The following is a 26,555-nucleotide window of genomic DNA, read 5'->3' as shown; positions in this document are numbered from 1 at the left end:
AAATAAATCAAAAAGTGAAGACAAATTACAATGAGTATTAAATTAATGTAGCTAGATTAGATATTTTCCCATGTTGGTTTTTTAAAAAAATCTTACCATTGCAGAAAATACATGAAGATTTGGCTAAAAGTTGTAGAACAGTGTTTATAAGTTTGGATCAAAACATACATAAAAGGATAATGTTCATAATTGTTATACGGAGAGGTTTTATTTTTGCACAGTTCAGAAATGTAAATACACCTGTTTTGGTTTCATTGCACCTCCAGCAATGTGTGTTTGGATTGTCTTCACATTTCTGACTTCTGTTTTTACCCAGATTTTTCTTGGGAAGCCGTTCTGTACTTACCTGCGTTCTTGGAAACACAACAGGAACTTCACTTTCCCCTTGCTCTTGTCAATATAACTTACTGTGCCCTCAAGCAAAAAGGCACATGTTTTTGTCTAAGGCTTCTTCACCTTAATAAAACAGCACAAAGAAACTTAAGACAGGTTTTTACTGCCCAAAGCCAAATACCACTGCATCATAGGGGTGTAGCAAAATGCCACAAAACAAGTCCACATGTGTCAAAAGGGCATGTAAAGCTGCAGTCTTATACACAATTAACCTGAGCACAATATCTATGGGGCACCACATAACACTACCTCTGCCCTGCTGGGCTACCTCTGCTACCATGGTAGTAATAACACTGGTACATTCTATTTGCCCCCACCCCAAGCTTCTGTAGGGACAACACAAATAATAAAGAGCAGCGTTTGCTCTTTGCAGTATGCATGATGCCCAAGCATGTGGAACAGGGTGCCACTGGGACCCAAATAATCCCCTCCCCTGCCAAAATTATTATGGAAAGACATGTCCTTTTGTAGCCCATAGACTGGTTGTGTAAGCTTGGTTGTTGTGCCCACAACAATGGTTTCTGTGGTTTGTAAATGCGCCCATAGGTCCAAAAATGTGGCCATCGCAGTACTGAAAGGCTTATCAGTGAAGTTAAAAGGTAAAGGTAAAGGGACCCCTGACCACTAGGTCCAGTCATGGCTGACTCTGGGCTTGCAGCGCTCATCTCGCTTTAGTGGCCGAGGGAGCCGGCGTACAGCTTCCAGGTCATGTGGCCAGTATGACTAAGCTGCTTCTGGCGAACCAGAGCAGCGCACAGAAACGCCGTTTACCTTCCTGCCGGAGTGGTCCCTATTGTTCTACTTGCACTTTGACGTGCTTTCGAACTGCTAGGTTGGCAGAAGCTGGGACAGAGCAATGGGAGCTCACCCCATCACGGGGATTCGAACCACCGACCTTCTGATTGGCAAGTCCTAGGCTCTGTGGTTTAACCCACAGTGCCACCCGCATCCATCAGTGAAGTTAGTCGTTACTGAACCAGCAGAATGTTTCTGCAGCATAATAAACACCAGGTGCTGTAGTGCAGGGGTGACCAGCAGAGGGCAGTAGCTGATTAAAACACAGGACCCTCGCTCTCTCCAGTCCCATGTGTGAATACAAGCACCATATAAAATCTTGAAGATAGAAACAAACAAACAAACAAACAAACAAACAAACAAACAAACAAACAGGAAAACATGAGTGCAAACTAGTGGCTCAAAAGGGGCCTATACAGAGCAGGGAATTACAGAGGTAAAGAAAAGGGATGGACGAGATATGCATTTGGTGCCAAATGTCCCAACTTTTCTTTGGTTTGCTTCTAGGGGAGAATGAAATGTTGCAACAGATAAACCCTTTCCTAAGGGTTTTTTTGCCTCTAACTCAGCCATGGGAAGCTGCCTATCAAGACAGATCATTAGGCCATCTAGCTCACTATTGTTTACACTGGCAGGCAGTGACTCTCCAGGATTTCAGACAGGGGTCTTGCCCAGCCCTAACTGGAGATGCCAGGGATTGAACATGGGACCTTCTGCATGCTAAGATGTGCTCTACCCACAGCCCTTGCCACATACGAAATCAAACTCTCTGCCCATCTAGCCCAGTACTTTCTACTCTTGACTGGCAGCAGCCCTCCAGGTTCTTGGCAGATGCCTTTCACAGCACCTGATCTTTGGTCCTTTTAAACGGAAGATGCCATTGGTTCTAGCGCCACCTACTGTTGGCCCTCCCTACCTTCTGCCCTACCAGTCCCAATGGGGACCAGCCACCGCTGGAAGAGAATTATAACCCTGCATACACAAAACAAAGCAAAATCAAGGCTGTGCACTATGAAAATCTGCAAAAAACCCCCCTCCACACCAGATACACAAGAGCAGTGAGAAGACAAAGCAGAAAATGTCCTGGAAACACTAGTTTCATGCATCTCCAAGTAAGGATGGGAAGTAAACAAATAACAACAATAAATAAACCCAGGGCTTTTCAAACGTCCAATGTTACATTCTTGGTCCGTGTGTGCAATTGCTGGACAACCAGCACAGCTGCTTTTCAGAGGTTTTTGCTGCTTCTCATCAGTTACAGAAATAGCCTTTTCCTGGTGAAGGCTGTTCCCAGGAGAGTCAGAAGTCTGCCATAAACTCACAGCGGTCGTTCAGCTCAATGGTGGTGTAATTCTGAGGCCGTCTGGGGAGGGGGGGAAATACACACAGACACCAGAGGAAATAAGTTAAAGGAAAGTGGCATGACTTTTATTTGTTTAATTGGACGGGGAAGCAACGCAAAGCAACCGTTAATTGCATTGCTCCGCATACAGTGCTTTCATTATTGCAAACCAGAACATTTTGTAACAAGGCTATGCATTTAGAAAAATATTTCCCTGGTTTTTGCTTACAGAGTCTGAACACACTGTGGATTCCAAACGGGTGGGGGTGTCAGTAGAGCATGGTATTTATTCTTAGAATCAGAAAACTGTAGAGTTAGAAGGGACTCGAGTAATCTAATCCAACCCCCTGCAACTCCATGTATGAAGGGGGCCTAATAAGCACCCCTATGTCTGCACAGATCCAAATATCAGCAGGCAGCCCTTTTTCCCTCCTGTTTATTTATGGCTGGAAGTGGGGGCAGATGGGTGGGCTTGCTGCTAAAGAAGGATGCCACTGATGTTAGATCAATGACAGAGCATCTGCCTTGCATGCAGAAGGTCCCAGGCATCTCCAGGTAAGACTAGGAGAGAGCACTGCTTGAAACCCTGGAGAGCTGCTGCCATCATCATTGCACAGACAATACTGAGTTAGATGGAGTTGATAGAAGGCAGCTTCCCATGTTTGTCTGATGAGCATCAGGCAGCCACCTATATGTTGTGGGACCACAACTCCCATCATCACCCCTGGCCTTTGGCCAAGCCGGTTGGGACTGATAGGAGCTGGAGTCCAGCTACATCTGGAGAACACCACATTGGCAACCTCTGCATTCCCCATTTGGGCACAAAAATCAGGGTGTCTTTTGAATGCACCAAAAGCAGCAGGGTGGGGGGATATGTCAGGAAGGGCAGCTTAGCAGCTGCTTAAGGGTGGTGCCTGCTGATGCTGAACTTGAGACAAGGACCAAGGCTGAGCAAGAGAATGAGAGCGTTGCGGTGGAGAATTGGGGAAGTCAGTTCGTTGCACAAGAGCATCAAATCCGCTTTAAATGCACAGCCTGCATTTGCCGGTATGTGATTTGAATCCACCCCAAAGCATCTATTTTCCCCCACACTTGCATCGCCCCCCCCCCCGATTGATAGCAGAGGAGGAAAGCATTAAACCTTCCCTCCTGTTGCATTGTGGTCCCTATTTGGAACAACACAAACAGAGTTGTACCCAATGTTAGTCCTACTCAGAGTAGACCCATTAAAAATGTTTATTTATTATAAACCCCCCCCCTTCACCCTAAGGTCCCAGGGCGGATTACAACATTAAAATACAAGATTAAAAACAGTCTAAAACAAGTTCCAAACGTAAAAAAGAAAGTGGCTCCTAAAACTATACATCTCAAGTGTCAAAAGCCGGACGTAAAGAGGTGCCTTGTCAGCATTCACCAGAAGCTGCACAATGAAGGTGCCAGACACACCTCTGTGGGGAGGGAGTTCCACAGCTTAGGGGCCACCACAGAGAAGGCCCTCTCCCGCACTGCCGCCTCAGCACCTGAGAGGGCCTGTAGGAAAGGAGGTGGTTCTTCAGATATTTGGGGCCTAGTCATTTAGTCATTAAGACATAGTCCACTTATTATCATTTATTTCAGTGGGCTGACTCTGAGGAGGACTTAGTTGGATATACCCCAGAGCTTCAATTTCTTTGAAGACAAACGAACACCTGATATCACTTCAAGCATTGGATTTAAAGTAACGTAGAGTTAGTCCCTTATACCCAGAAAGCTTTAAAGCATTTCATTTCCTGAAACAGGCTGAGTAGAAGGAGTGTCTGAAACACCCTGCTGTGCACAGACAAAATAAAGCAACACAGCAAAAACAGACACACAAAGGGGTGGAGGAAACGGGAACTTGAGTTGTGGGGAAGCTTGTTGAAAAGCTCCCTTGGGTTTTTTAGTTTACCGGTAGTTAAAACGTTTTAAGCAGCTACTGCAACATGCTTGAATTTCCAAGTGAGGAAGCAGAAAGTTGCATGAAGCAAAATGGGGTGTGGGGAGGACCATTAGGATAGATTCTGCGTAATGCACACAAACTTCCCTTGTAAATTTACATAAAGAGAACCCTACCATAAAGGAGTGTGACATTATAACTAACTGAGGCTAACACGTTTGTTAGGGGAACTGTAAAACAAACACACTCTGTACTCCTGAGGAAATAGTTTGTAACAGAGTACATGGAGAACACAGAGTGCTTTGTTTCACGTTTTTAAGCAAAACATGTTAGGCTTAATAAATTACAATTTATTGCACTGAAGATCTGAGGAACTCTTCTTGTTCCTTCTTAGCTGATTCTTCTTTTTGTCCCTCCTTTTCTTTCACAAACAGCTAGGCAATGGCTGCCTCTGGATGGTCATATCTCAGCTTAATAAAGCAAGACAGGAATGAGCTTTGTGCCCTTGCATTCAAGAGACCTCCTGTTTTCTCCGAACCAAGAAACTATGGTTACCACCTTCAGAACAAGCCAGGATCTTAGATCAACTTCTAACCATGGTTTAAACTCCTGGCTTGCTCTGAAGCTAGGAACCATTGTTTCCTGAAGAATCAGGAAACAATGGCCAGTTGGAGACTTCTGCATTGCGTTCAGGTGTGCCACAAAAGGAAGGAGAGAAGGAGCTACATTGCAAGGGCACACGACTTATTCAGATCATTAGAACCGGGCCATTAACATAGTAGGTCTAATGTAAATTTATCTTTGCTATTATTATTTTACTGCTTTTATACAGCAACTCCACTTATTGGATGGCTCACTAAGCAAAAAATGAAAATGAAAATCGTAATGCAACATTAAAATATAGTATAAAATGATAAGAACTAAAACATATTGGAAAGCAATTTTAAATTAATTTTTTAATTGAACCTGCCTCAATTTCATGGCTTTCCAGTGCCAGGAAGAATGAGTGCCAATTACCCACTTTTTCAGTCCATAATTCGCCCTTCTAGGTGGTCTCTAGTTGGGTGACAGATTAAGAACTGTGCCTTTGCCACACATCTCCCAAGCACTAGGAGAGCAGGCGGGTAGGGGGGGCTGTGTATGGCAGAGTAAGAACTGCAGTGGAGTTTCAATCTGGTTTGTTAGACCCTCCAAAATATGCAGGGGGCTCAGGCAGAGGCTGGCACATAAACCAGAAAGCAGAACTGCCGTTGCTCCTTACCTTTTGATGCAATAGAAAGCTGTTCCAGCTAACAGCAGTACAAGAAAGATGGACCCCACAACAGTGAGAGCAATCTCCCAGTCTTGAAATGAAGCTAAGGGGGGGGGGGGAGAAAAGGAGGGGGAATAATTATTATCAGTCTGTCTTGGTGAGCTCCCTACAGCTTTGGAGAAAGCTTTCTAGAGACATGTTCAATTTCGGGCATCTCAATAGAGTGCCACTGCCAAACAGTGCAGACATTACTGCCTCCGCTAAAAAATGTATTTATTGAAGGTTTTTAAACAATAAAATGATTCAAACCCAACATAATCTTTACCTTTACATACATAAAGGTAAAGTACATATAAATTTATATATTTAATATATTTTCCTGCTACAACACAATGATCAAATGTCAAAGAGAACAACAACTACCAGACTTTTAGAAGACATCTGAAGGCAGCCCTATTTAGGGAAACTTTTAATGTTTGATGTATTACAGTATTTTAATATTATTTTTTTGGAAGCCGCCCAGAGTGGCTGCGGAAGCCCAGCCACTCGGCCGGGGTATAAATATTTTATTATTATTATTATTATTATTATTATTATTATTATCATCATCATCATCATCATCATCATCATCATTATCATCATCATCATCACTAAGCAACATGACCTACAGGTGAACTTACATTCCCACTGTCATTTGGTGCATGCAGGTAGCAGAGAATCTACGCAGAATAGATGCTAATCTTTCCAAAGTATGCAGTGAGGATAAACTGTTCATCTATGTATCTTCCCTCCCACCCATCTCCGCCTCCCAACATGATATTTGGAATGTTTTGATTGTTTTGTAATAGTTAACTTGTTTTAATGTTCTGTCAGTATTATTTAATTTTAAAGTCAAACAAAATAATTTGGGCGCCTCTCATGTCGCCACTTCCTCGCAGCCATTTGGGCTGTTTCCCCATCCGCTCACCCTCAGACCTCTGCGCTGTTTTCCCCAGAGATGCACATGCAGCGTTCGCTTTGAGGGGCTTCCCGTCCACGGCAAAGGGGTGGGGACTGGAGGAAAAGTGAGAATGCCACTGAATGAGGCGCTGACGCTGCTCAGGTGACCTGGCCCACACCTGGCCAGAGACTTTCAGGGTGGAATTAAGGCAGGTGAACGTAACCCCTATATGGAAAGACAAAAAAGAGGAGCGGGGATCTGGTTCAGTTCAGAAGTACCAAAGAGAGAGCGGAGGGCGGGGTTATATAGCATCAAACCAAACCTAGGATAGGGCTGTAACAGAAAGACAAGGTTGTGTGAAAGAGGAGTGTCTACAGATACAGTGGTACCTTGGGTTACATATGCTTCAGGTTACATTCACTTCAGGTTACATTCACTTCAGGTTACAGACTCCGCTAACCCAGAAATAGTACCTCGGGTTAAGAACTTTGCTTCAGGATGAGAACAGAAATCATGCTCCGGCGGTGTGGCAGCAGCAGGAGGCCCCATTAGCTAAAGTGGTGCTTCAGGTTAAGAACAGTTTCAGGTTAAGAACGGACTTCCGGAACGTATTAAGTTCTTAACCCGAGGTATCACTGTAGACATAAACACCAAGATCCTTTGCCCCTGCTTCACTCCTGTTACCTTCACTCTTCATATTTTTATTTTATTTATTTTTATACCTTTCTTCTAAGGAGTTCTATTTGTATCTTCACCATTTTTACCCTCACAACCACCCTAGGAGGTAGGTTAAACTGAGAGATGTTGGGTTGGCTCATAATGACCTGGTGAGTGTCATGGCTGAGTGGGGATTCAAACCCTGGTCTCCCATGTCCTAGTCAAGCATTACACCACACTAGCTCTCAATATTTCCTATTTCAGTAAGTTGCATGCTTTATTAGATGTGAGTTGCTGTTGTTACATTTCTATCCCACTTCCACCCCCCCCAAGAGCTCAAGGTAGCATACACGGCACTCTCTTTCTCTCAGTTTTATCTTCACAACAACCGTGTGAGGTAGGCTAGGCTGCGAGACAGTCGCTGACTGAAGGTAATTAAGCAAGCTTCATGCCTGAGGGGATTTGGACCCTGGTCTCCCAACACTCTAACCACTACTTTAAACTGGCTCCAGGTGACTTGTATACCTGCCTCCATTGTAATTCCGATGGGCTGTCTGCTTATTTTGGTCTGTTTAAAGCGCCATTTGTACAACCGGAGCTGCATCTGCACTATACATTTAAAGCCCTTGAACTGCTTCCCCCCAAAGCATTCTGGGAATTGTAGTTTGCCAAGTGCAAAGCATTGTTAGGCGACCCTAAAATACCGAAGCTGAAAAGAGCAGCATAAAACGCTTCAGGCCAGCAAACCAAGCCACAAAATCAAATGTATCACAATTCTGTTAAATGAATGAATGAATAAAAACCAAATTAAAGTAATAGCATCAATTTAAAATCCATCCAAATTTCTTTACCCAAAGGTAGATTTAAATACAAAGGTCTATTAAGCCTCCTCTAAAAGAAAGCAGGGAGGAAAACAAAAACACCCCTCAAAGGAGATATGTGAAAATTATTTATACAAGGGAAGAGGAACCATTGGCCCTCCAGAGGTTGCTGAACTATAACTCCCATAAGCCCCAGCAAGCAGGACCAGGGATGACGGGAGTTGAAGGTCATCTGGAGGGCTAAGGGTTCTCCACACCTGATTCATATAAACTTTGTGAGCTGCAGCAAGACTGTACCTCCCCAACAGCTGTCTGCACTAGGCAGCTAACAAATCTTAGGTTCCTATGAAAGTTGGATGACGTTTTGACACAGACCGTGTAGATAGCATTGGCAGATGCCACAGAAGCAGCTCTCCTCCATGGATCTCACTAATGCTTGCTGGAGACTTGCCAACATCTGTGGGTTCTGAGGCCACATGGAACAATCTGCCAGGAGGAGGAATTAAGAGATATTGAGCCAATCCCCTTTGCAACAATGTGGTTCATGCAAAACACACAGCAGAGAGGGTCCATGTTCTTTTCTTTTCAAAAAAACAATTTTTAAAACAAATATTTATTTATTAAACGTTTCTAAGGTGAAAATTAAAAATTAAACAAATGTTATGAACATAACAGATGTAGGACAGCTCAATACAGCAGTCTTAACATTTCCCTCCCCCTTTATGTTTTCTTTACAGGGTTTCTTTACAAAGTTTTTTTTCATCGTCACAACCACCCTGCGAGGCGGGTTAGGCTGAGAGGTAACAACTGGCCCAAGTTCACCCAGTAAGCTTCATGGTTGAGTGGGGATTTGAACCCTGGTCCCCCATGCCCTAGTGCAGGGGTCAGCAAACTTTTTCAGCAAGGGGCCGGTCCACTGTCCCTCAGACCTTGTGGGGGACTGGACTATATTTTGGGGGGGGGGGGGAATGAACAAATTCCTATGCTCCACAAATAACCTAGAGATGCATTTTAAATAAAAGGACACATTCTACTCATGTAAAAACAAGCTGATTCCCAGACCGTCCGAGGGCCAGATTTAGAAGGCGATTGGGCCGGATCCGGCCCCCAGGCCTTAGTTGGCCTATCCATGCCCTAGTGTGACACTGTGGCCACATTGGCTTTCCAGAATACACTGCCTGTTCTTTTGTTTGGAGATCAGCAGCATCCTAAATCACCTTTCCACTCTCACAAGAAAAAGAAGATAAGTTTCTCTTACTGGGGGTCAGCAGGCAGATTTCAAGATTCAGGAAGAGAGATTCCTGTGGGCAGTGATTCTCCGAGGCAGGAGTGGGGTCAGAGACTGCATAGATTTTGTCGCAGGAGGGACAGCGGCTCAAGGACAGCGGTCTGCAAAAGAAACAGAAAATCAACGAGAGTTCCCCATGGGATTTCAAAAACATATACATTTATTTCAACTTGGCATCAATTTATTGCATATGTTAAAGAAAAACAACACAAGCAACACCCTTCCCCCTTCTACTTCATAAAATCATAGATCTATAGATTTGGAAGGGACCTCAAGGGGCATCTAGTCCAAACCCTTACAATGCAGGAATCAAAGTTAAATAATCCCTGACATATGGCCATACAACCTCTGCTTGTTATTTGAATCCTTTGGTTCGCACCCTACCTTCTGGAGCAGCAAGAAGCAAGCTTGGCCCATCTCCTGTGTGACAGCCCTTCCCATACTGAAGATGGCCATCATACCACCTCTCAGTCTTCTCTTCTCCAGGCAAAGCATATCGAACTCCCTTGTTTTCCATACACTTTATCATCTTGGTTATCTTCCTCTGTACCCTTCGCCACTTGTCAATAGCCTTCTTTAACTGCGGTGCCCAGAACTGGACACAAAAAGACGTCACCTGGAAGTGACCCTAGCTTCCTTTTCCATGAAAAGTGACTTCTTGTTACATGCCAGCCAGAAGCCAGGGGTTGGAACAAACATTCAGGAATGGTGGAAAAGGAAATGAACTCTGGCTGTGCAGGGGGAGGGTAGGACTGTCTGCAAGCCTGAGGAATTGTGTGGGATCCTTTCTGCTGCTGCATGTAGTGGTAAACCATGGTTTAGCATTACGTGCGTGAACACAGCCATACTCTCTCCTCTTGTCCTTCTTTAAGTCTGTCTCTCTCCAGGTCCATAATTCCTCTCTATGATCAGCACCTCCTTTTGGCTCTTTATTGTTGAGATAAAGCTAACTTCACATGCTAACCAATTGGAGGTCCCAACAATAGCATGATGAAGTCACAACAGGATGCAGCCAATTACATTTTGATATACAGTGGTACTTCTGGTTATGTACTTAATTCGTTCCGGAGGTCCATTCTTAAACTTAAACCTTTCTTAATCTGAGGTAACACTTTAGCTAATGGGGCCTGCCACTGCCGCCGCCGTGCGATTTCTGTTCTCATCCTGAGGTAAAGTTCTTAACCCGAGGTACTACTTAGCGGAGTCTGTAACCCAAAGTGTTTGTAACCTGAGGTGTTTGTAACCCGAGGTACCACTGTACAATAATGTCAGAAAGCAAGTTCTGAATGATGACACGGTAGAGCCTTTTGCCCCTGTTCACAGCCCTTCCCCATAGCCAAAAGGAAAAGAGGACACTTTTAAAAATGTTTTTTGGAAAGAGCACTCTCAATATTGGGATAGAAATGCAATAAACCAAGAGCTACCTCACCTGCCTCCTTCCCTAGATACAAAGTGGATCGGTTCAGAAAGACGAGGATGAGCTTGGCTTGCACCCATCTCCCATGTATAAACTGCAACATCTTTGAGGTGCTCCTCCATAGTGCCATTAAGAGCATGCCTGGAGAGTGCCACAGAATGAGTCACTTGTTGCAAGGAGGGATTGCTCCAAACAGAGGGCATCACATATTGCTCTGGAAACACAGATGGTATAAACACAGTCAAAACCAAGGAATGTGTGAGTCTTCTCCTTCCTGCTTCTTGACAACTGAAGATTTAGGTGGAGAACCTGTGGCTCTCCAGATGTTCAAAATGACCTCTACCCATTGGCCAACACACATCTCTACCTTGCAAAGTAGACCACATCCACACGCGCATGAGAGATGAGAAAGGGCCATAGTGAAGTGTTCTATCCCTGGCATCTCCTGGCAGGACTGAGAAAAGACTCTTGTCCAAAACCCTGGAGAGCTGTTGCCAGTTAGTGTTGACAATGCTGAGCTAGAGGGACCAACGATCTGACTCAATACAGTCAAATCTCAGTTCCCGAACGCTTCCATTTTGGAACGTTTTAGCTCCTGAACGCTGAAAACCTGGAAGTAAGTGTTCCGGTTTCCAAACGTTTTTTGGAAGCCAAACGTTCGACGCAGCTTCCGCTTGAGTGCAGGAAGTTCCTACAACCAATCTGAAGCCATGCCTCTGTTGTTGAACATTTTGGAAGTCGAATGGGCTTCCGGAATGGAACATGTTCGATAACCGAGGTTTGACTGTATAAGGAAGATTCCTAAGTGTGAGGAAGGCCTCATCTGCCCTCTACATTTAAAGCACCATCGTAGCACTTTACACAGCCACAACTTCCTCCAAAGAATCTTGGGAACTGTAGTTTGTTAAGGGTGCTGAGAAAAGCTAGGAGACCCCCTATTCCCCTCTCTCAGAGCTGCAACTCCCAGAGTGGCTTAACAATAAATTACCCCTCTTAAGGAACTCTGTGAAGGAAATAGGGGTCTCCTAACAGCACTCTTTACAAACTACAGTTCCCAGGATTCTCTGGAAGGAAGCCATGGCTGCTAAAGTGGTACAATGCTGCCTTAAATATATAGCGCAGATGGGCCCAGTGTCTCTCACACAGCAGGGGAGTTCGTTAATAACATTACCCAGCAGGGTGAATGGTATGGATCTTTCTGTGCAATCCACACTTCCTGTGCAATTCACATGCGCTCCTCTACAGCCCGAGATTGAAACCTGGCAAATCAGCTGCCAAGCTTTTGGGCTGCATGTGATAAAGGGGCCAATTAAGCTTTTCAATTTGTGGAAGCTGAGCAGAAAAAGGTTATCTGTGTGTCAACTATGGACAGGGTAGAAATTCAGTTTTTGTTTGCATTTTATTGAGAAGCCATCTAATTTGCACTTCTCAAATCAATATGCAAACCAAAACACACCTGTCTTCTGAAACCCACACTTCCCCAATTTTTGCAATATACTGTTGTAGTATATAGTATAGTATATAGTAGTGAAAACATACAAAAATGAATTATGGGAAACTGATTGGGGGGGGAATGTATATTAGTTAAAACTGCATTGAATAACGTGCTTATTAGCAGGTATCTTCACTAAAACGTGGCTGAATTAAAATTTGCAGATTGCTTCAGAAATGTGCAGAAATGAATTTAAGGTTGGGAAAAAAATGAGAAAGCAACAGAAGCTTGGACTGACAAATTCATCCACCCCTAGGGTCAATGTCATACCGTGAGGCTTGATAGTCTTGGACTGTCCTTCTGGCAAGATGAGGAACAAACCATTGCTTCCAAATGTGCCCTGCAGATGAATAGTGCTGTATGGTGTGGCATTGTGCCCAGAAAAGAACATCAAGGTGTACCCTTTCAAGCTGACATCAGGATTCCCTTTCAGCTCAATGAATCGGTACAGAATGGTGTGGTTGGCCATGCCCAGTTCATTGATTACGACTGAGTGGTTCTGGGGCATTTCCTCTGTGGAATTTGAGCCAGGAGGTGGGCAAGCATTTTCCTGGGAAGGAGTCATTTCTGTCACCTGCAGAAGAAACCCACAAAGACTTGCTAGGCCTGAAATATTACACATTCTAATAACGTTTCTAACCTCTGTGCATTTGGTTTTAAAACAGACTTGGGTTGTAAGTTGCTTTTGGAAAGGAAAAGCAACTGATACATTGAATAAATGATAATTAAAGAATAAGTCAAGGTGTAGAGCAGGGCTTCCCAATCTGTGGTCCATGAGCGTCATTCATTCATAGAGAAAAGGGCTTATTGATGGCTATTAGCCACAGTGGGTAGTTAGAGGCAGCACTGTTTCTGAATACCAGCTGCTGGAAACCAGAGGAGGGAAGAGTGTTATTGTGCTTGAATCTTGTTCGTTGGTGTCCCACAGGTATCCGTTTGGCCACTGTGAGGACAGGATGTCGGACTAGATGGGCCATTGGCCTGATCCAACATTATTTTCTTGTGTTCTTATGCTAGGTGGCCTGTGGTATATCTGTATTAAACACTCATATTGGGGGTTTTTAAATTGCATTAAAATTGCTTCTTTTATTTCTTATATTGTATTACTCTCTGAATTACAGGGAATTCAAACTGCCATACAATCAAATACAATATCAGAAAGAAAAGAAGCAATAAAAATACAATAAAAATCATGTTGGATCTAGAACAGCGTTTTACAATTACTGCAATGGGCAGAAAAATCATTAAGTGGTCTACCAATATGATAATAAATTCTTAAGTGGTGTGTGGAGAAAGAAGGTTGGAAACCACAGCTGTAGGGATACAGTATCTTGGAGGTCAGGAATGATGGGAGTCGCAGTCCAACAGTCCAGGGGTACATTGGCTACCCCTGGTTTTAGGTAGATGGGATATGACTGGAGAAGGTAAAAGGTAAAGGGACCCCTGACCATTAGGTCCAGTCGTGACTGACTCTGGGGTTGCGGCGCTCATCTCGCTTTATTGGCCGAGGGAGTCGGAGTACAGCTTCCGGGTCATGTGGCCAGCATGACTAAGCTGCTTCTGGCAAACCAGAGCAGCACACAGAAATGCCATTTACCTTTCCGCCGGAGCGGTACCTTATGACTGGAGAATTCCAGGTTCAAATCCCCACTCAACAATGAAGCTCACTGGACAGCTTTGGTTTGTAGGGAGGATAAAGTGGGGGGTGGTGGCTTAAGGCTTATTTGCTGTCTTGCTGGAGGAAAGATGCATGCAAAAGATCCCAAAGTTTACCCCCCAACATTTCCAGATTGGGCTGGAAAACATTCCTATCTAAAAGAGTCACTGCCAACCAGTGAAGAGCAGCCTTTGACAACCTGGTGCTTTCCAGATGTTTGGGGTTTGGCTCAGACCGATGAGAACGGTAGCCCAAAACATCTGGAGGGCACCAGGTTGGGAAAGGCTGGTGCATTGTCCACCCTGCTGCCAACAACAGTGAACTAGAGAGAGCAATGGGACATGTCAGCTTCCAGCGTTACATCTCAGGGCTCCTTCTGGCCAAAGTCAGCATCCTGCCACTTACCTGGAAGCTGCTGTGGTCTCTCAGCCGCAGGCTGTAACATCGGCTGAGGGACTCATCTTGGCTGCTGTGAGAATCATCTTCAAGCAAGACCCTCTGGCCTGGGGCAAGAACAGCAAGCAGCTTGTCGGCGTTGTCTGAGCCCCGGGCCTTGTAGACGAGGGCATCCACCAGCCCCACATTGGTTAGGGGCATGTTCATTTTGTAGGTGGCGTTGGGATTGCTGCGGTAGAGAGCCACAGCGTCCAGTCCGTTCTGGATGGTATTGTCAGGCAGTACAATCTGGGGCTTGGGGGTCACCCCAGTGCTGCCCACCAGGAAGTAGCCTCGCTCATCAGTCCTGTAGCCCGACAGGTTTATCACCTTGTAAGCCAAGTTGTTCTTCCCATTGTAAAGCACAAGCCAGTAGCCCTGTAGAGCAAACGGTGCTTCCCCAGGATAGAAGAGCTCGATGTATTCAGTGTCCTCTCGGCCTCCCGGGTTGTCTGAATTCACTTCGTTGATAAGCAGCTCAGTCAAGGGAGTTGCTTTGGTTGTCCTTTCCGGCACGACCACTTTAAAGAGCAAAGTCACATCACACTTAACATGTAGAGGTTTGGGTTTTTTAAGAGAAGTAGCAGGATCATGCCAGCCCCATCCCCCTTTGCTGGTTTCTGGACTACAACAAATGCCCGGCGATTCCAATCCTTAGGGTTTGGCCCTGTTTTTTTGAAGGGGACTTTGTTTTCATGATCAGAGGCCATTCTCCAAGTGCTTTCTCTGAGAAAGGTTAGGAGGATGGCAACACTAGAAATGGCCTCCTTGGTGGTGGCTCCCCGTTTATAGAATGTTCCCCGCAGGAAAATATGCCTGGCACTATGATTGTCTGGTTTCAGACACCAGGCTGAATCATTTCTGTTGACCCAGGCCTTTGGTTATTAATTGGGAGCGTAGTGAGGTATGTGTTTTTGACCTGCTTTAGCGCTCATATTTTAGTGGGGTTTTTCCGTTTATACATTTGGTGGGGGGAGGTGAGCATGTTTAGATATTGTGTTTTATTGTTGTTTCCTACAGGGTTTAAATGATTTTTAATGCTGTTAGGTCACTCTGGGGCATTCCTCCCTGTGTGAAAAGCAACAAATAAATAAAATAAACAAGCAGCCTTACAGCAGGCATTGCTCAGGAATTCTAAGAAACCAAAAACCAGTTATTAAAACCAGGGCAGTTTTGAACGTGTCAGTCCGCCATCTTGATTCAAAATGGCGTCCACCTGCATCCAAACATAGACAAAATGTTGCTCCTCAACCTCAGCAACCATCATACCAAAATTCCAAAATATATAGTAGATAAATAAATACAACTAAAATAAGGAGGGAAATACACTCTTCACGCAATTAAAAAAGATATTTTCCTTTGCGGGGAATTACCCCTTTCAAAGCTGAACCCTAGCAAAGCCTGGCTTTCCCTAATGCATCATTGCCCAGCCGTACAGCACCCATGTGCCTGGTGTTTCATCATTACCTGGAGTACCTGGAGGCCCGTCTGTCATGTTAGCATCTCTCAAACAAGCCTTCACCGCCGTTCCATTCCATTTCCCAAAGTGCAGCACCTCCCTGCTCTCAATGAGAAGCGAGAAGGCCTTCAGCAGGCTGCTGAGTTGCTCTGTCGACCTGGCAGCCAGGAAAGCAGTGAAAACCAGTTGTGGGCCCTGACAGGCCACAGCAGGATCTGAGGAGAAAAGAAAACCAAAAAATGGAAATAACTTTCAAGCTACAGCCCTGTATTTCCACAATGTCCTCGGAACTTTCTAAAACCGGTGTATCTTCATTCAGGACTTGCCTAATGGAATTGCATTCCACAATGGTGGAGCCACCACCAAAAGGGCTAGGCTAATATCAGAATGGGATCCAGAACTGTGGGGCCACCACCACAAATGCCATGTTCAGTGTGCTCAATAGCCTAAGTACTTTGGGAGGCTGGTGCCTCAAGAGGGTTTCAGAAGTAGATTAAGATCTACTTAAGAGGTACAAGCAGGTATGAATGAGACAGCCCTTAACAACATAAGAAGGGGCTGCTGGATCAGGCCAAGGGCCCATCTAGTCCAACATCCTGTTCTCACAGTGGCCAACCAGATTCCTGTGGGAAACCAGCAAGCAGGATTCAAGCCCAAGATCACTCTCTCCCCCTGTGGCTTCCAGTAACAAACATTCAAAAGCATTGCTGCCTCCAACTGTGGAGGCAGAGCATAGCCATAATAGTTAGTAGCCATTGATAGCTTTTTCCATCATGAATTTGTCTCCTCATTTTAAGATGGGTGTATTGATGGCTTCTGCATTCTTAATGTGAGCTGATGAATATTTTTCACCCTTTTCTTTCTTTCTTTCTCCTTCTCTTTTCTTTCTTTGTTATTTTTTTTAAATACACCCAAAATGTGTACATAGTACAGACATGAAAATGCTGCTGAATTTCTGAAAGCATGTTTAAAAAATAAATAAATTGCAAAATGGTGAGTAAATGTGGAGAGTGAACTTAAGATAGTTCCCTGTGAAGAGGGATTTCTTGCAAAACCACTCTGAATAGTGTAGCTCTGTGAGGGGAAAGGGGTTCTCCTAGCAACTCTCAGCACCCTTAAGAAGCCACAGTTCCCACGATTCTTTCAGGGCAGCCATGGCTCTTTAAAGTGGTATCATAGTGCTCTAAATGAATGGTGTGAATGTGGCCCTAACTGAATATACTGTGCAAAGGGGAAATGGTAGCATTTTGTTTGGTTTTTTTTTTAAATAATTTTTATTGAATGATTTTATGTTACAAAAAACAATACAGCCATACTACCACTAAATATAATTAAGAAATAAAAATTACATACATTGATATTTAGTTTGTTATTTGTTATTTACCGTCTTATTTCCTCCCCAACATTGCATATAACAACACACATATGTGCAGACACCCACACACCCACACCCGCACACAGAATGATAATAATGAAAGTAAATATTTTTCCCCTTTTATCTTCCAAAATCTTTTCTTCAGCTTTGACTTCCTGTCAAGTCCCTTTGCATATGTTTTATGTTTTAAGGAAATGGTAGCATTGTTAGGGGCCTCCTGGTTTGGGGGCCCTGACAAATGCCCAAACATACCACCCCCTGGAGACGGCTCTTGTTTGACCCTTTGTCCTGCCACTCCCCTGTTCCCCCTTTAAAATCTTTTTTTAAAAATAAATAAATACATAAATAAATAAATAAATAAATAAGCAAGCTCAAATAGGCTAAAGCCCAGACTTATATATTACAGGAACTTTACCTTTGAAATAAGCAGGAGATACTCCACAGTTGCATCGTTTATCCAGGGCTTGGGACAAAAATATCTGCACCTTGTTTTTCTCCAGGGACTCTTCCTGACAATCTTAGGAAACACAAGACAACGTTGCATCATGGGACAGATGCACATATGTGTAAGATGCAGCGATAAAAACTGATATCACGTTTGCAAAGCTAAGCAGAGTCCAGTACTGTTTCAAACTGGATGGGGGACCACATGTTGAGATTCCTGCATTGCAGGGAGTTGGACTAGATGACCCCCGGGAGTCCCTTCCAACTCAACAATTCTATGACTCTATGATTAGCTTTTCCTTTTTCTACATATACTGTATGTTTAAAGGGTTGTATCCAGTGGAGGCAAATGAGACACTGCCCTACCACCCACAGTCTGCCTCTCCCTGCCTGCCTTGTTCTTGCAACCTGCCTGTCAGCCTCCTGCTCCTTACTCTCACTGTTGCCTCTTACAGAACTCAGCGGGAATAAAGATGGCTGCAGAACTAGAATTGGTTAGCTCTGTCATTGGCTCTGGCACCTGCCACCTACTTTTGGGCTCCCAACTTCCTATTGCAAATATCCAGACAACCAGCTTTATTCATTTCTTCTTGAATATGCCACCTTTGGTTTGGTTTAGTTTTCATGAGTTTGTCTCATGAAGTTCTACTTTGTTATTTGGGTTATATGGATAAAATTCCATAAAAATATTGGAGGGAGGGTGCATGCCAGTTCCACAGATGGAAGCAGTTGAGATCAAAGCATACACAGCCCTTCTCTCCACCCCTACAACCACCCATTTTACTTTACAACAACCCTGCAGAGAGGCCTTTTCTGTAGCTTAGGCTGAGATAGTAGCCAGCTCAAGGTTGATGAGGGTGTTCATCACCTGATGGGGATTTGAATGTGAATCTCCCCGGTCCATAGTCTGAGACTCTAACCACTGCACTATTTTGCCTTTCTGGCACAGAAATATGGGTTCGTCTAATCAGTGCTAACATCTGCACCAAGATCCTTGCAGCTTTAAAACAACACCACCAATGCTGTCAACTGGAGGCTGTCTAACTTCAAGAGTTACTGAAGATTATGTTCAATTGATTGATGTACATATATGTGTGCATGCTTATTAATAAAATACCTGTTCTAAATTGCTACAATGAATTTGGGACTTCATACGGAAGACAAGAAAAAACTGATCAATGTTGTACATGTATGCGTACTCGCCTATTAATAAGATATCTGTTGGGAATTACGGGAATTACTACATTGTATTTGGATTTTCGTATGGAGGGCATGGTTTGGGGGGGGAATTTTGTGGGCCAAATAAGGACACCTGCCTGATTCAGCCTGTAGGCTAGCAATTCCCAACCCCTGCCATACAGCCATTACGCTGAGATCCCAAAGTGACTGACCCGCACTGCTTTGATTGACCTGGAGGCTGCAGCACTCACCTGCAACTTGAAGGCAGAAGGAAATGGTTTGCCCAAAGCGTCTCTTTGGACAGTCATTGAATTGCCCAGGCGTGGGCTTCCCGAGAGCATAAACGGAGGGATCCCGGGCGACGGAGCAACAGACACAGCGGTTCACAGATGTATCATTTTGCTGGGACCTGATGGAGATTAACAGGGTGAAAAGCTGAGTGACTAATCTTACGCTGTAGACTGGGGCCAAAATCATTTAATGCTTTAAACACTAGTGTGAGCACCTTAAATTGGGCCTGGAAACGAACTGGCAACCAATAGATAGTTGTCTCAAACTAAGCCCTATACAGTTAGTTCTACTGAATTTAAGCAGCTTAAGTTAGTTGCATCCGCAGATTTCAATGGGTCTACTCTGAGGAGGTCAAGCATTAGATACAGTGGTGCCACGCAAGACGAAATTAATCCGTTTCGCGAGTCTCTTCGTCTTGCGTTTTTTTCATCTTGCGAAGCACGGCTATTAGCGGCTTAGCGGCTATTAACGGCTTAGCGGCTTTAAGAAAAAGGAAACAAACTCGCAAGACATTTCGTCTTGCGAAGCAAGCCCATAGCGAAATTCGTCTTGCGGAACGACTCAAAAAACGGAAAACTCTTTCGTCTTGCGCGTTTTTCGTCTTGCGAGGCATTCGTCTTGCGAGGTACCACTGTACAACCCAAAGTAAATAGATCACTTTATGCAAGATGTCCCTCACTTGCATGTTTGTAGCTGGGCTGCCTTGCCACCCTTGGGCTCCTTTGGGACTGACTCCAACTACAAAAGCTGAGGCTGTTGAACAGATTCTTGGGCTGGAGTATCATTCACGGGAGGTTGAGAGAGCTTGTTGCTGTTATTGATATTACTGTTGTATCTTTAGTTTTAGATCTTATGATTTACGTGGAAATTGTTTCCATTTGGTTATGTACTTTTTGATGCATTTTATTTATTGTTTATGACTTCTGTTATGTTTGTAATTATGTAAATCTTGTCATGTTGTAAGCTGCCTTGAGCATAGTTTCAGCTATGGAAAGGCGGCATACAAATAAAATAATATATTTCTGAACTTTTCTTGATTTTATGGTTTTGTCTTTGAGGGGGCTTTCTTACAATCCAGTGGTGCATAAATTTATGAAATAAATAATATAAATTCAATAAATAAAATAGCTGCAGAACATGGAATCTGGCCCTGCGGTGTGGTGAGCTCCCTTACTGGAAAGGAAGGCCGCAGAAATTCCCTGCCCTTCTTTTTCTCACCTCTCTCTTGCATGGAAGAGGGGCTTCCCGGGAGTCAAGACATCTTGCAGCTTCAAATAGGCACTTTCAGTTGTGGAGTACACCAAGGCATCCAGGAGGTCTATTGCTGACACAGCAGCCCCCACAGCAAAGCTGGCAGGGGTCCCTCTGTACAGGGCAACAGCATTGGCACCTGCCCTGAGGAGGGGTCTTCTGGAGTTCTGGGGGAATGGCAGGTCAACTGGAGGCCAAAGCAAGAGAAGAAAAATGAGGGTTTATTCCTATTAAAAGAACCTGTTAATTAGCCCAAGGACACATCCACATGGACACACAATGCCATATTGCTAAAGATGGTGCTCAGATTTATCTTGCATTACATTTGCTTTCCAACGGACTACAACTCCCATCATCCCTAGCTAGCAAGACCAGTGGTCATGGGATGATGGAAACTGTAGTCCAAAAACAGCTGGAGGCCCATGTTAGGGAAACCCTGGTCTGGACAATACTAAACTAGATGGCCCAACAGCTTGACTTGGTATAAGACCTCTTGCTACACATTCCACCCTTGGTATGTGAGAGGATGCCAACACCGTGAGCAGCAGCCCAGCCCTACCTGAGGAGTTGAACTGGCCTGGGCCAAGGAGAAGCAGCCCATCAGGGGATGTCTTGCCATGCACCTCCATCACAAAGTAAATCTCTTGGGTGCTCCCCTCAATCAACACCAGTACCAAGCCATCTACTTGAGTTGAAGGACGGCCTTGCAGCTCGACAAACTCAAACTCTCCAGGGGACGACACGATGTTCACCTCGTTGATCAACACGGCCGATTCGTTCAGTTGAGAAAAAGGGATGCAGTGGTTATCCATGGCTGGGGTAGGTGCACCCGCTTGGAAGAACCAATGAGAATCTGTCCCTCGGCATCTCTCCAGTGCCTCGTCTGTGGTCCTGAAGAAAGGGTCCTCCAGGAAAGGCTCCACACCTGGGGTCAAAACACGGACCAGCTCATCCGCTCTGTCACTCATTTTAGACTTATGGACCAAAGCATCCACCAGCCCTTCGTTGGTGACAGTCATTCCTTCATGCAGTTTCTTTGCCCCAAAATAGAGTGCAATAGCATCTGGCCCATTCTGGATTGTGTTGTTAGGCAGGATCACCGATGGCTTCGGAATGACCGTAGAGGACCCCAAGAGGAAGAAGCCTTCGTTATTGGTGGAAAAGCCCCCGAGATCCTGGACTTTGTAGGCCATATTGCCCTTGCCATTGTAAAAGACCAAGGAGTAGCCATCTAGAGGGGTCTGCTGGCCACTTGTGTGATACAACTCCACATACTCCAAGGTGTCAATTCCTGGGTTATCAGCATTGACCTCATTAATGCGGAGCATGTGCTCTGCCTTCCGTTTCTTAGGGTTCTCAGTGAGGCTCAGAGAATCTACCTCATTCAGCAAGAAGCACACACAGAACAGAGATGCCAGTAATAGGCCAGGCCCCATGACTGCAGAGGCTACCAGGGAGGAGAAGGGTGTGGTCCACTTTCCAAGAGAGCTGAGCAGGATGGAGGAGAAAATGGCAAGAAGTTTGACTCAGTTTGACAGCAGAGCCTCTCAGTCGTGACCAGCTGAAAGTGTCAACATGCTGAATCTAAAGGGGAGAGAAACAGGGAAACACAAAGATGGTGGTGAGGAACAGAATGCTTCCCTTTAGTTTTAAATTTTGCAAAAGAAAAAGGTTGTATCCCAATGCCAAGTTAGGCGTTACATGTCAAGTAAGGGACCCCTGACCATTAGGTCCAGTCGTGACCAACTCTGGGGCTGCGGTGCTCATCTCGCTTTATTGGCCGAGGGAGCCGGCGTACAGCTTTCGGGTCATGTGGTGAGCATGACTAAGCTGCTTCTGGCGAACCAGAGCAGCGCACGGAAACGCCATTTACCTTCCTGCCAGAGCGGTACCTATTTATCTACTTGCACTTTGACGTGCTTTCGAACTGCTAGGTTGGCAGAAGCAGGGACTGAGCAATGGGAGCTCACCCCGTCGCGGGGATTCGAACCGCCGACCTTCAAGTCCTAGGCTCTGTGGTTTAACCCACAGCGCCACCCACGTCCCACTACTTGTCAAGTAGGCATGGAAAATTAAATCACTTTCTGTTTCTCTCACTTTTCTCATTTTCTCAGTCCCCAGATTTCCACATCAGTTTGTGCATCATTATTTTTCTAAAGGTTCTCATGAAAATTCATCATGATTTCAGTCATAGCTGTCAACGTTTCCCTTTTTTTAAAGGGAAATTCCCTCATTCCCAATAGGATTCCTCACAAGAAAAGGGAAAAGTTGACAGCTATGGATTTCAGTACGGATTTCCTGTAATGTGCAGATTTTTGTGCCATTTTCTCTAACATCCACACTTCTGCAAATCAATTACCTCTAATAGAATATGTTTGACAACAACTGGAGACCCAGGGTAGGAGAACATTTCCCTAGTATGTGGAACTTTGTACATTACTTGTGGCTGGAGAACTGCATTGTAAAATTTGGGAGAGCGCAAATTTTGAAGGATAGTTGTTTTTGCTTTGCCTGTGTCAGAAAGTGCAAATATTGTAAGCTCGCTTTTAAATGCCAAACTGAATTGAATCCACACACACACCCCAACCACTGCTACTTCACGTTAGGCATCATTGCCTGACACCACAAACAAGAATGATCTGATGCAGCAGTCATGAAAGGTGCTACGTTGGAAAATGCAACATATGTGGAAAATATCTCCACCAAATGGAACATAATAAGAGAGCCCTGTAAAGGGAGCTTTGTGAAACCTTCAAGTCAAAGGTTCACTATGACATTGTGTTTTACATTGAAAAGGGGTGTTCCATCAGCCACACTGAACCACAAACAACTGAAGAGGCATGACAGTTTGGCTCCAACAGCTGTTGACCTTTTTATTAAGAGCTGATCTTAATCTAATTAAGCCTTTTCTTTTTTTAAGAGAGAAAGCGTTTGGGAAAGAAAGGAACATGTTTATGTGCTGTGCTTCAAATCACTCTTCTCACAACCCACTGAATATTCTGGAAAATTGTAATCATAAAGGGTACATATCCCCTAGCACCTATAAAACCAGAATTAAAAACACTTCAGATTTTCCTGCACGCCCAGGTTTTTGCACATCTAAGCCTAGAATTCTGTAATGTTATATAACAAGGGTAGAAAGCTGCCTTGCATGAGCTACTAATAAGGAAATAAACAAATTTGATTTTACTCCTGCCTTAGGCAAGCTCTTCTCTATCTCTCAGTCTACCGCTCCCTCCAAAATTAGGATAATTATATTGACCTACCTTACAAGGTTGTTGTAAGGGTTATAAAATCGTATTCTTTATTTAAAAGCATTTACATACTACTTAGTATTTCCAAAATCTCTAAGCAGTGTACAGTGCAAAAAACAAACAATATCTCATTAAAACAAAAGCAAAAAGAAAACCTAAAATCAGTATAACAGCATACTGTATAGGCAAAAAAAGGTAAAGGACCCCTGGATGGTTAAGTCCAGTCAAAGGCAACTATGGAGTGTGGTGCTCATCTCGCTTCAGGCCGAGCAAGTCAGCGATTGTCCAAAGACAGCTTTCCAGGTCATGTGGCCAGCATGACTAAACCGCTTCTGGCACAACGGAAAACCTTGACAGAAACCAGAGCGCACGGAAACGCCATTTACCTTCCCGCCACAGGGGTACCTATTTATCTATTGCACTGGTGTGCTTTCAAACTGCTAGGTTGGCAGAAGTTGTGACAGGAGCTCACCGTTTCGCACAGATTTGAACCATTGACCTTCCGATCAGCAAGTCCAAGAGGCTCAGTGGTTTAGACCACAGTGCCACCCGCATCCCTTATAACAGCATACAGAACAAAAACACCCCCCCCCCCGAGAAGACAAATGCATAAAACACGGTGCAGTCTTGTGGGTTTGTGAAAGCCTGGGCAAAAAGATACATTTCCCAAAGACATGTGAAATAATTGATAGCTGCTGCTTCACATATGAGAGAGGGGCAGGCATTGCGGGGGGGGGGGGGCAAGTAGAAATACCCTAGATAATCTAAGCTATTTTATAAAATGCTGCCTATGCTAAAAAGATGCTGTCTAGAGTATCAAAATGCAAAACTGTAACCAGTGGAGATGGTCTTCTGCTTCTCTGACCGGCAGGGAAGAAAAATAGTAGAAAAATCATTGGCAGTGGGACAATTTCAGTTAGCACTAAGCCAGGACGGTTAAGCAGCTAAGAGTGTCAAACTAGGACTGGGAAGACCCAGGTTCCAATTCTCCCCCAGTCATGCAAATCATTGGGCGAGCCTTGTGCCAGTCACATCTCTCAGCTAAGATGTGTCAAACAGGGTATGAATCTGCCCCTAATGAAGCCGTGCCGATGTGAACAACTGGTGGAAGGTTGGGCGGTGGGAAAGAACCGGCAAGGTATGAAGGTGAGGATCAACTTCGCTGAGCTCTACGGCCCTAACGTGAGCACACAGCCTGTTAATGCAGTTTTAAAACATTCAGTTAGCTGGACAAAGTTCCCATTAAAATCAATGCGAAAAAACTCAGCTATCTACTTCAGGCAAGCCGCACGGATTTTCAGAAGCTCTGATCCGCTCCTCCGGTTTTTTCCAGCAAAGAGAGGTTTTTACACATCTAAGTAAAGCGGTTTTGTTTTTCAATTGGCCTGAGTTGAGAAACTGGGTTGTGTGGTTTTGCAACTCCAGGCAACCCACGAGAAGCTCCCCTCCCGAAATCTGGACAAATTTCACGACTCCCTCTGCTCACTTACCTCCTCGAGGAGGGGGACCCAATCCTCTCCGGAACCCGACCCGATTCATTCAAGGCTTGCAAAAGCGCGATCAGATTTGAAGCAACACTTTTTTCTTTCTTTCTTTTCAAAAATCGCACCTATCCCCCACCCTGCGCGTTTTGCAAGAGGAAACACGACGCTTGCAAAAAAGCGTCTCTCTCTCTCTCTCTTTACGAAAAACGGGGCGAAAAGAAAGAAGACTCTACTGTATATACTTTTTGGGGTGGGGAGGGGACGTGAACCAATATGTTGCGGTTCTCGCTGGATCCTCCTCTGACTTTATAAACACGCGGTTCTCTTCTCGCGCTCACTCATTCGCCAGCCACTCAGCCCCAGCCTCCTCTTCCCTTGCAAAGAGGAATTTTCTCATCCAAATGAACTAAGAAAAGGGGACAGGATTGGGGAGGGGGTCGGGAGCCTAACAGTGGCTTCTCCAGTCTCCTCCCCTTTCCTTCTGTAAGTTGATCAGGATGTCTAATTCACTCCAGGAGGAAAGGTTTGTGGATTTTAAGGGATAGTGATCTGTTTTGAGGACACGCAAAAATGGATTGATTTATACAGCAACGGACTAGAACTTGGAAGTTTTTGTCCCTAAAGCACATCCAACACACATGACATCCCCCCACAAAGAATCCTGGGAGCTGTAGTTTCCCCCCTCACCGAGCTACAATTCTCAGCAACTTTAACAAACCACGGTTCCCAGATTTCTATGGGGAAGTCATGATGTACCTTAAATGCATAGTGTGTGTACACAGGCAAAAAAACAAACACCGCCCCTCCCGTCGCCAAGGCAACCCCTCCAGTCAAAGAAAAAGCCACAAAAAGCTCAGCTTTTAGACTAAAAGTTTCAGAGAGGGAAGCAGGCAGAGGTATAAAACCTGATATTCAGAAACCCAGCTGCCTCGACTGTGGAGACGGAGTGTAGCCATCATGGCAGGGAGACAACTGACAATCTTATCCTCCAAGAATTTGTCCAATCCTCTTTTAAAGCCACCCAAATTAGTGGCCATCACTGCCTCTTCTGGGAACGAGTGCCATAGTCTAACTATGAACTTATATGAAGAAGTACTTTCTGTCATTGCATATTGTAATTATGGATGCTTATAGTTTGTTCTATTGTTCAATTTATCCATCAGTATGAGGTCCCAAAATTTTGTCCATTGAATTTCATAAAGGTCGCTTTCTAGAGGCTGCAAATAGTTTGCAATGGTGAGCTGTGCCACCATCATGATACCATCAAGGTATTTTTGGGAAAGGTCCAAAGCATCAGAGTTAAAAAGTGACAAAAGGGCAGGTTTAGGGTCCAAAGGAATGGTTTGGTTGTTAATCAGACCCGCCTCACAAAACACCTTGGTCCAAAAACAATGCACTCAAGGACACTCCCACC

General features: G+C 44.6%; 1 protein-coding gene across 2 annotated transcripts; it reads right to left on the bottom strand.

The window, feature by feature from the left end:
- Positions 1-124: 124 nt before the first annotated feature.
- On the bottom strand, positions 125-25,756 carry LOC310831045 (uncharacterized protein). Of its 2 annotated transcripts, none has more exons than XM_083711082.1 (14): positions 25,148-25,756; positions 20,963-21,987; positions 20,371-20,590; positions 19,113-19,270; positions 17,654-17,755; positions 15,872-16,078; positions 14,375-14,925; positions 12,583-12,886; positions 10,833-11,034; positions 9,374-9,504; positions 8,491-8,601; positions 6,665-6,862; positions 5,707-5,800; positions 125-2,551 (listed from the first exon to the last, which is right to left on the bottom strand). In XM_083711082.1, exons 2-14 carry the CDS (start codon positions 21,837-21,839, stop codon positions 2,488-2,490), a joined length of 3,219 nt encoding a protein of 1,072 aa, XP_083567208.1. In that variant the 5' UTR covers positions 21,840-21,987; positions 25,148-25,756; the 3' UTR covers positions 125-2,487. The 2 variants fall into 2 exon arrangements, with proteins under 2 accessions (XP_083567208.1, XP_083567209.1); XM_083711083.1 differs by having other exon boundaries at positions 15,881-16,078; positions 25,148-25,488.
- Positions 25,757-26,555: the final 799 nt, after the last annotated feature.

The sequence above is a fragment of the Podarcis gaigeae genome (assembly GCF_964106915.1).
Source record: "Podarcis gaigeae genome assembly, chromosome: 14".
Lineage (NCBI taxonomy): Eukaryota > Metazoa > Chordata > Lepidosauria > Squamata > Lacertidae > Podarcis > Podarcis gaigeae.
Note: the sequence above shows the minus strand (reverse complement) of the source record. Positions and strands in the feature narration are given on the sequence as shown.